This window comes from Hypomesus nipponensis, chromosome 8, assembly GCF_054491055.1.
Source record: "Hypomesus nipponensis isolate SF chromosome 8, ASM5449105v1, whole genome shotgun sequence".
NCBI lineage: Eukaryota > Metazoa > Chordata > Actinopteri > Osmeriformes > Osmeridae > Hypomesus > Hypomesus nipponensis.
The window spans coordinates 10,447,318-10,457,835 of record NC_140368.1 but is presented as its reverse complement, the minus strand read 5'-3'; the positions used below and the strand labels follow the sequence as shown (position 1 = coordinate 10,457,835).

Below are 10,518 nucleotides of genomic sequence, written 5' to 3'. Positions count from 1 at the left end.
TAACACAGATCCGTCATTCAGAGCGGCTACTTTCAACTTTTTACAACCACATATCTCTATGGTTGACAGGAAGAACAGAGATGGGCGCAAAGAAGATGTTCAAGACATTATATAAATATTTATTACACCCTTCCAAAAACTTAAATCCTGATATACATCCTGATTACAATGATATGATAACATGATTGTGTTATGAGTGTTCTTCTTGTTGAGCAGATCTGAGTCAGGAGGAGCAACTGACTTTTACCATCCGAGCCCACAATGGTGGCCTTGCGGAATACCCTGCCTCTTCTGCGGTGTCTTGCTTGAGGTAGGGACGTGACAGTGTCTGGTGCAGCGCTGCCACCTGGAGGCCAGAAAGGGAAACTTCCAGTATTGTTCAGGGGAAAATTATGTATACACAACTAGGAATGTCATGCACCTTACCACGTACCTCAGAGAAATCACCCATCTCAGCTTTGCGTATTGCAGACTCGGCCATCCAGTTCCTCAGCACGTACCTTGGGTTAACGCCTGTGGAAAGTTGAATGTCACTTTAAGAACTGAGTGGCTTTTTAAGTGAAGCAGGAATTTAATAATATTGATCAAATAAGCATTGGCTTCAAGTGGATGATATACATGTTCACCAACTACGTTTTCATGTATTTTGCTGTAGTGTATCGTACACAAACGAATAAATGCAATGACTGAGATTTACTTTTCATTCTGCGTTGACGGTCCACATCAGTATCACCTTTCTGCCTGAGAAAACAAAAGAGATCCTCAAATTTAAAAAAGAACAATGATTAGGGGTGGGCGATTCAGTCTTCTAGCGATTCACAAATTTCCAAAATCTATGTTCTATTTTTTTTTGTAAGCATATATTGAATCGAAATGTCATAAGGGCAATTACACTGTCTTGTAGAAAGTAACTTTGCAGGAACCCTCAGTGGGTAAGCATGGGTACCATTAAGTCTACTGCCAAACACGGTACCCCTGGTTCAAATCTCGTTCAAACCAATTGATAATTCATTTAACTGATATCAGTTAAGTAATATATATGGTATTAGCTGAGCGTATATTACACATGTATATGTTATATCGCTTACTTGCTGAGCCGGAGCAGATACAAGCTGAGCCAATCAGAGAACAGCTTGTGTGAAGCCAGGTCGTCTAACGCCCACATGGCCTAACAAGATGTAGAGAAAGTGGTACAGGGTTACACAACAACACACAATCCATAAACATACTCATAACACTGCAGTATTTGATGCTTAAGTTCTTGAATTAAGTTATATCATTTGTATAGTGGTATAGTGGTATATAGTGGGTGTTCCTCTAGTGGTGTGGTGTACGACCTGTGAGATGAGCCTGCTGTGTAGATGTGTGTCCGAGGCTTCGCTTAGCTGCCTAAACGTCATGGTGAAGTCAGCACCAGTGTCCTCCATCAACTGAGGAGAGAGGGAGAGACACACAACCACATAGGGAAATGAGCCAGTCATCACGGTGGACAAAGACCACTAGAGTGGCACAATGAAACAAGAACCGAATCGATGACCCACTCACCTTCAATAGAAAAGCGATCAGATATCCATCGCTCTCCTCCCCCCCAAGCAACCCTAACTTTGCCTTGAAAAGTTCATGAAACCTGATGCAGACATATCATAGTCAAGATTATTTTTACCCATTTCAAATGAAACTATAAAAAGAGGAACAGATACACAAACACTGAAAGGCAGAGTGAGATGCACATGCAGACACACAACCATGAGGGAGGTAGAAAAAGAGAAGAAAGAAAATACCTTCTGTGGTAAATATCTGGGTAGTCTTTTAGTAGATCCATGGCCCTACACAAAATTAAAATAAGGAAGTGAATGAAACCAACCAGTCCTTTATACAACCACATGACTAGGTGTGTGTGTGTGTGTGTGTATATGTACATGTTCCCATTCAATTGAATGGGAACATGTGTCCACATATTTGACTGGTACTGTATGTGGGAAAGTATGTATATAGATATATGTGTGTGTGTGTGTGTGTGTGTGTGTGTGTGTGTGTGTGTGTGTAAGTACGTACCTCTGATGCTGCTTGTGAGTCAGTACAGGACGAAGAGCATCAAGCAGTCTCTCCAGGTTAAACATCCCCACATCAGCCTGGGCTCCGATGCGATACCTCCCCTCATCGTCAGATGTGTTGGGGACAAAATCTACACATTCATATCAAGGTTAAGAGTCCATTTACTAAGATACAGGCAGGGTAAACATAAAGGTGATAATAACCAACAGGTGTTTACTTGAGTTGTAAGACTCCATGAAGCCAAAGGGTCCATAGTCAATGGTGATGGACAGGAGACTGAAGTTATCTGTGTTACACACTCCTGTGACAGAAATAAAAGACTGGTAACACTAATACCATGCTATGATACTATCTAAAATGGCATTACTAAATACATTTATTTTTTAATTTTTTTTATGTACAAACCATGTGCAAAGCCAATAGACATCCACTGGGCTATTAAATGAGCTGTCTCAGTTACCACCCTGGAAAAAAAACCCTGGCACAAAAATATGAAGTTAGAAATCTGTAGTAAATTAGATGGAGCTCTTTTTTGTGTTCAGGTCACTGACTTTCAATGTACTGTGTGTCAATGAGTCAACAAAAATGATTGGATATTAAAATCTCTTTTTACAGTGCACAAGTGTGCCAAATGCATTTTTGCATCACTCACCAAATACTTGTTTGGATCATTTGAGTCGATGGTAGGAAAATGCTCCTTAATCACAAAGTCCAGTAATTTCCTGGAAGGAAAACGATTTAAAAGTCAAATAATGAAGCCCCAAGAGACACAGTGCACAACATTATTATATTATGTTGGCCACGATCACCGTACAGAGCAGACTCTTACCTTAAAAGGACAAGCTCCCCAGCATCGGCCAAAATTTCCAATGACCCAAAACGGAACCAGGACTTAGCCAGGCGAAGAACAACCGCACCTGGAGAAAAAGAATCAGTGGAAAAGTACCAGGTCATGTTCCTAACACATTACTATCCCCAACCTGAAAAGCAGCCTTCTCATGCATCATCTGACCATGATGCAGCCCACCTCTCTCTGTCTTCACATTCCCACTATAGAACTGGTCCCTCCACACTGGCTCCTGACTTACAATAAGGCTGGAAGACAAAAGAAACCCCTTTCACATCTGCATGTCAAAGACATCAGGTAATCAACAAACAAGAGGTCAAGTGTAAGATCCCCGTACTCAGCAAGTGAGATGATCAAGTGCCCAAAACGTGTTCACTGAATCCTTGATAAAAGGATAATATCCAAATGACAAGCTGTCAACATTGACAATGACAGTCTGGTAGTTAATCTCAGTCCTGTTTAAACAGCTGAAGTGTTAGAGACTTCCCTCCAGTGATCTTAACATAAAAACTTTAAAGGGCTTCTCAAGAATAAGTTAACACAGCAAATTGGATGGATGTAGCTCAGTGATTTAACATTTGTTTTCAGATCAAGAGATTGCAGGTTCAGATCTCCCCTGTATGCTGCTTTGGAGAAAACCTAATACATTATTATTACATTAATACACATCTGCCTTCTCTCTGATCACTTTAACCATGAACCGCTCCTTATTTACAAACAGGTTACTGTTGGCGGTATTCTGAGAATAATCTGCCATGAAAATGTTTGACAATTGACTGTTCTTTCTCTCCAGCATTTAGACACAGCATCTTATAGTCATGTCAGGTAATGGTACCTGGAAGCCCTGCTGGTGGGGACTTTCAGGAAATGCATGGCCTCGCTGCACAGGAACTCCCGGACCGAGGATCTGACCACGGCTCGCCCATCTCCCGACCTGCAACACCAGGTACACACGGACAGAGAGTGACGGAAGAGGACAAAGGTTGTGGAAGAGAAATAACATCAAGCCAGACAACTACCAGGTCAAGTGTTTTGACAGGTCCATGAGGTTTTACCTGGAGTATGGTGTCTTCCCTGAACCTTTCAACTGGAGTTCCCATGTTGCTCCTTTACTGAGGGAAATGATATGTAATTTGGCTTTATATTCACCTTTGTCCAATACTATTTCAAAACAATAACCCCCAAAAAGCCAACACTTTTCACTTGCCTGTTGGTAAATTCACCAATAAAATGTGCTCTGCCATCTCCTAATTGACCAGACCAGTAGCCAAACTACATGTGAAAAAATAAGAATAGCAGTTCTTCAAACTGGGTTATTCAGCACATTTCATTTGACAAGACCTACTTGAAGTTTAATTGTGTAAATGGTACCTGGTGACCACCATATCTGTGTGCCAGAGGAATAGATCCGGGTAACAGTTTACCACCACTGAAGTAATGTACAAAATCCTTGGCATGAGTCACAGAGACGTCCAAATCCAAGATGTTCTCAATGACATCCTACACAGGCAAGATGACATGTCAGTGCACCTCAATACATTTTACATCGCATAATTTAACATTTTGAAACTTTATGGAAAGTTAATATCTAGATGACAAAATGTGACATCACCTTTGAAAATGCTGCAAGCTTTAAGGGACCTTTAAGTGGAGTTGGGCTGGATTCTGAAAAAATGCAGTTTTTCACGGTGCGAACAAAATTCCCGTCCACCTGATCAAGTGGGAAGACTTCTGCAAGGAATGAGGGGAGAAACTAGGTGTTCATTAGGCTATGCATTGCATGTTTTATGTAACAACCACCAGACACATAAGAAAATATCGTTTTTATTTGTTTACCTATGAGTCTTTTACATGACAGTTTGAAGTGGTCAATATCATGAATGCGCTCCGTCAAACTCATGTTGCAATTGGGTTTGAAAGCATAAGAGTATATTTCCACGTCACTGACATGACTTTGGCAATCGTCACTCTCACAGAAGTTATGCAGACTTTCAGTAGCAAGGACGTTGTTGACCACACCAAGGTCCAGGAGAACGCTGATTAAAATGCCAATGTAACTCATAATTTCTTGTTGTAGCTGAATTATATGTCATGGAAGACTGCTGGCTAACTCGCTTGGTAGATAACAGTTGTTCCTTGCATGGTGGGTGGCACATCAGCGATATATATCCTAGATAAACTAACCAATAGCATTGGACTCTAGTCTATACATGACATAATATTTGGATGATCCATTACGTTTTTAAACACTAGAGCGATGCAATACTAATTTACTAGCGATTCATCGACTGCATGTCTGGCTAACAAGTCTGCAGCTTATTTAAGATATTAACTTCCTGGTGGTCAAAACGTCATCTACTATAATTGCGTTTTTCCGGTTCCGGTACACTTTTATAACCTATCCTGTGTCCATGGATAAGTGTGGTTGAACATGGCGGTTCAGTGGCGGTACTGTTGGAGATGGAGTTCAAGCTCTTATGGCATAAGTTTACTGGAGACAATATGTATTCCTAACAGGCTGACGGCCGCGTATGCTGCGTCGTCGCTCCGAGGAACATGTTCCCTGTCTAGCTTTGGAAACCAGGTAGCGTGAACAAGACCTGCTAAGATTTCACTAGGGCGTGCTGTCAAACTCGCCAAGAAGGTCAACCAGTATGCTGGTTAAAATGTGGTTGTCAGTGACTATCTAACTGGATCATACCAAAGAAAGTATTGTTTGGTTTATAGTTGGATTGCTATGAAGTCAATTTCGTTATCGTAATATCATTTTCTTTACGTTGTTGATTTGAATGAATGACATTGTACACATTGCATAGCTATTTAGCTAGCCATATGACTTGAGATTCTCATACAGGTTCAGCTAGCTAGCTGTGACCAGCATGTAATGCATTCTCTATGTAAAGGTCAAGACTGTTTTTGTCATTACTGGCTATAACCCTGTACTAAGCCTCACCCTTGACTTGTAGAGCATTGGCAGAAACCTCTTAGCTAGAAATCATTTGCCCTGATAACTTGTGACACGTTTATTTGGCCAAGTGAAACTTTCTCAGTGCTATATGCATATATATTCTGCATTAAGCAGAAGTTGTCAAGTGTTTCCCTACAATCAGACCAACAAAGATTGTTCTTATTCAACAAGTACATTTTTTTGTGACATGATACGTTGATTTATTTTAGGGTAGTTCAACGACCAGGCCTGTTTACATGAATCAACAAAACAATTCAGCTTTGACAAGGTAAAAGTCCCTTTTTAAAGGCTATATTTTGGTTGTACAGTGTTGGTGAATATGTTGACATTTTCCTTACCTTGTATGATTGTCTTTTTCCAGGCACAAATCAAGACTGCTGTACCCCACACCAAGCCTTCACTGCTGTCAGAGAATACACAGTGACGCTAAGCTAAAGGATCCATTTACACTAGCCCAAAAAGACTTGAAACATTTATACGACGACATCAAGAAGGTACTGTTTGCTTTGGGCCATAATAGTATAAATATTACAAAACTGAAAACCTTTTCAAATCAATCCACAAGAATAAATATCCATCATTTTTCCTGTGTGTCTCAGGAGCTCTTTGTGTCTAAAACAGAGCTTAGGTCCCTGTGTGATTACTACTTTGACGGGAAGGGCAAGGCCTTCCGACCCATGATAGTAGTGCTAATGGCTCGGGCATGCAACCTCCATAGCCACAAGGACGGGTAAGACTTCAGTGTTGGTCTAACTGTCCTGGACTAACTCTCACTGTACAGTTGGGCTATCTCTATCTCATTCCCACTGTCTAGTTGGGTTATCTAATTATCAGTGATGACATTTGAACACATTGAAAGTAATGTATACATCGATACAATTCAAAGACCACACCTACACACCCAAGCGCTCTGCAAAGCACAAGGTCTTCGCCAGCACTGTAAAAGTCATGACTGCTGTCATAAAACAATGCGCTTATCAGGACTGGTAGGAAATGAGATGGAGTTGATGATCCTGTTGATGACAGTCTTGTCTCCTGGCGTGCAGAGATCTCCTGCCCGGACAGAGGTCGATAGCCATGATCTCAGAGATGATCCACACGGCCAGCCTGGTCCACGATGACGTCATCGACGGCTCGGACAAGCGGCGGGGCAAGACCACCATCAACGAAGTGTGGGGCGAGAGGAAGGTAGGCGTGGCCACGGGAGCCGTCTGTGTTGACGGGAGGCTTTCTGTAAGGTTTGGATCAGCAGGCATCCAACCCTGTTCTTGGAGAGCTACCTTACCACCAACCGGATTCAACACTAGTTTCCTGATCAACCAGCTAATTATTTGAATTATGTTAAATGTATGTTGGTAGCTCTCTAGGAACATGGTTGGAGACCCCTGGTCTAGATAGTCTTGGTATCATGGACCTCATGCCCTCTCTTGTCTGCCCCCAGGCTATATTAGCTGGAGACTTTATCCTGTCTGCAGCCTCCATGGCTCTGGCCCGTATAGGAAACAACACCGTGGTGTCTGTTCTGTCGCAGGTTATAGAGGACCTGGTACGAGGTAACCAAGCTCTCTTTACCCTCTGGAGCAGTGCTCTTCATCCCTGCTCCTCAAACTGTCCCGTATGTTTCAAATGTTTCCTTGCTCCAACGCACCTGATCGAAATGAATCGGTTGTTATCAAGCTCTGCAGAAGCCTAATGCTGACCATTCAGTTGAATCAGGTGTGCTGGAGCAGGGAAACATCTAGAACATACAGGACAGTGGGCCCTGAGGACCAGGGTTGGAAGACCACTGCTCTAGAGAGAACCCTACTGTTACGCTCATTAGGATTAGCTGCCTTTGATTGAACTTCACTGTGTTGATCCGTCTTCCAAGGTGAATTCATGCAGCTAGGCTCCAAGGAAAACGAGAACGAGAGATTCAAGCACTACCTCGACAAAACCTTCAAGAAGACCGCGAGTCTTATCGCAAACAGCTGTAAAGCAGTATGTACGTTCTATCTCCACACAAATACAAGCACATGAGAAAGTCACAGACTTTCTTGAGACGGAACCCCCTGGTGTGTGTTGACATACTGTTCTATTCTGCTCTGTTCAAGGTATCCATTCTGGTGAACTCTGACCCTGAAATCCATGAAATAGCCTTCCAGTATGGTCGCAACGTTGGAATCGCATTTCAGGTACAAGGGTTCTGGAATTCCGTGTCTTGCCTGCACACCCACATACGTAGTCAGATGTGTAATACACATCATTGGACAATATTTGCCGTATTAAGCTTCTCGCATGATCTCCCTGTTTGTAGTTGGTGGATGATGTGCTGGACTTCACGTCAAGTGCTAGCCAGTTAGGAAAACCCTCCGCTACAGACCTCAAGCTGGGCTTGGCCACTGGACCAGTTCTATTTGCTTGTCAACAGGTGTGTGTATGTGTGTGTATGCTCTTCTTAGAGCTAGTCTAGGCTTGAGAACTGTGAAGAAGATAAGGAACAATGCTGCCATTTCCCAGTATAAGCTCAGTCCTATCCCATGCATATGATCATTTACTTTGCCAGCATCTATATCCTGTCTCAGGTCATTGTGAATCGGAATCGTAGTTACTTACGCACAGAACATACGACATAATGCTCGAATGTGCTTGTGCCTGACGTGAGGCTTCGTTTACCTGTCTGTGTCTGTAGTTCCCGGAGCTGCACGCCATGATCATGAGGAGGTTCAGCACCAGTGGAGACGTGGATCGGGCCTGGCAGTACGTCCTGCAGGTACGGCTCCAGCAGAGCTGCCGCTCTGAGTGCCTCTGATGCACGCAGACTTCTGTCACTCTGGACGCCAGTTACACATATACTGTATGTCATCATATCAGTGGGGAAATAGAAAAAATACACAATCGCAGGGTTAGTATGTCGAAATAAATGAAGCAATTCACCCTGCTTTGGAATGTACCGCAGAGTAATGTGTACAAATATACTGTGTGTGTATGTATGTGTGTGTGTGTATATATATACATATACACACACATACATACATACATACATACATACACACAGTATATTTGTATTATGTATAGTATATTTATTATTATTGTATTTTTTATACCTCCTCCCTCCAGAGTGACGGGGTGGAGCAGACAAGCTACCTGGCCCAGCGCTACTGCCAGGAGGCCATCCGCCAGGTCAGCATGCTGAGGCCCTCCCCAGAGAGAGACGCCCTCATCCGCCTCACAGAGCTGGTGCTCACCCGGGACAAGTGAGGCCCGGCGCCCGGGGCTTCACCTCAGGCAGCTACCTGTGGAAAGCAGCCCCCCGCCCCCACCACTACCAGACAGCGCTTCAGAGCAGTGGTCTTCAGCCCTGGTCCTCAGGGCCCACTGTCCTGTATGCTTTAGATGTTTCCCTGCTCCAACACACCTGGTCCAAACAAATGGGATGTTGTTAGGCTTGATTAACAACTTTTTATTTGAATCAGTTGCGTCGGAAGAGGGAAGCATCTAGAACATGCAGGGCAGGGGGACCTGAGGACCAGGGTTGAGAAAGGCTGATCCAGGGAAGAGGAAGATATGAGATCACTGGTTCCGTAAAACAATTAAGAATTACGTTTCTGAAAGACTTAACGAGTGCAGGTTGTCTTGCACAACCATCGTGCGATCTTTGATTCGACGTTTGAACGGCGCGACTGTGAATTCAGCTCTGATCGATCGGTTACTTCACAGCACTTACTCCACGTCTCCCTCTCTCCTCCTGTCCAGCAGGTGTCACTGAAAACTGTTTATACTCTGTTGTTTCCAGGAAAACCAGGAGACTCCCATGTTTGTCACATCTAGGAAGGGAGCCCCACTTATTTTCATTTAGATTCAATTACCAACACCTCAAACAAGATTTTTTAAAATAATTTAATGAATCCTATAACACTGCTGTGAAGTTTAGCCTCTGGAGCACATGGAGGGGAGGGGGGTGAGGGGCATTGTTTCATTATATTATGATCACTGTATACAGTACTGTAAAACAAAAAGGCAATTGTCTGTACCTCAATCTAGCACACTTCTCTCTCATTGAGGGTTGATTTTATTACAGGCTAGGTTTGGGGCAGGCTAGGCACTGTAGAATCATTGTAATTCCAGATAAGTTGGAAAACAGAGTATCGTTGTTGTCGTTTAGGTGTTTGATGGATCTGCGTTAAGTTATTATACATGAGCCGTCCTCACCATATAGGCCAAATGTCATGGTGCTCATTAACAACCAAGGCCTTAACATCCACAAATGAACACATACTCAAATAATTAAAAAAAGGTATTTTTTAAGTCAAGCCTTACCCTGTCTTTTAATGTGCACGGACCACGCCACATTATTCATAGAATGGTTTATTATAAAAGACTGTACATTAATTTTTTCAATTAACATATTATATATACAAATTAAGGGCAGAGAGAGCAAGACGAGTATTCAACATTTTCACCTGTGAAACTGAGCAGGAACACTTCTATACCTTTGATATAACAAAGCACACAGACAGAAGTTTCAAGGCATTGGCAGCAATATCCTGAAAAGGGTCGACATTGATGAGCGCAGTTAATCCTGTGTCGCATGAGTCCATTCAGGAAAGACTATCAGGAATGAGGAAACTGATTACTCAAGCGTAAGGTTCCATTCTAACCTTACATG

General features: G+C 42.8%; 2 protein-coding genes across 2 annotated transcripts; one reads left to right on the top strand and one right to left on the bottom strand.

Annotated features, from left to right (window-relative positions):
* Positions 1-98: 98 nt before the first annotated feature.
* Positions 99-5,230, bottom strand: LOC146275108 (uncharacterized). Its single transcript, XM_084703619.1, has 19 exons — positions 4,739-5,230; positions 4,515-4,633; positions 4,274-4,402; positions 4,110-4,174; positions 3,958-4,014; positions 3,738-3,836; positions 3,083-3,150; positions 2,885-2,972; positions 2,708-2,777; positions 2,461-2,533; positions 2,273-2,356; positions 2,056-2,185; positions 1,782-1,826; positions 1,546-1,627; positions 1,338-1,430; positions 1,089-1,168; positions 698-741; positions 434-513; positions 99-346 (listed from the first exon to the last, which is right to left on the bottom strand). The coding sequence occupies exons 1-19, from the start codon at positions 4,962-4,964 to the stop codon at positions 224-226; spliced, it is 1,755 nt and encodes a 584-aa protein (XP_084559745.1). The 5' UTR covers positions 4,965-5,230; the 3' UTR covers positions 99-223.
* Positions 5,231-5,317: 87 nt separating this feature from the next.
* On the top strand, positions 5,318-10,157 carry pdss1 (prenyl (decaprenyl) diphosphate synthase, subunit 1). Its single transcript, XM_084702667.1, has 11 exons — positions 5,318-5,486; positions 6,080-6,138; positions 6,232-6,364; positions 6,470-6,600; positions 6,917-7,058; positions 7,312-7,423; positions 7,741-7,850; positions 7,964-8,044; positions 8,167-8,280; positions 8,542-8,622; positions 8,970-10,157. The coding sequence occupies exons 1-11, from the start codon at positions 5,334-5,336 to the stop codon at positions 9,108-9,110; spliced, it is 1,257 nt and encodes a 418-aa protein (XP_084558793.1). The 5' UTR covers positions 5,318-5,333; the 3' UTR covers positions 9,111-10,157.
* Positions 10,158-10,518: the final 361 nt, after the last annotated feature.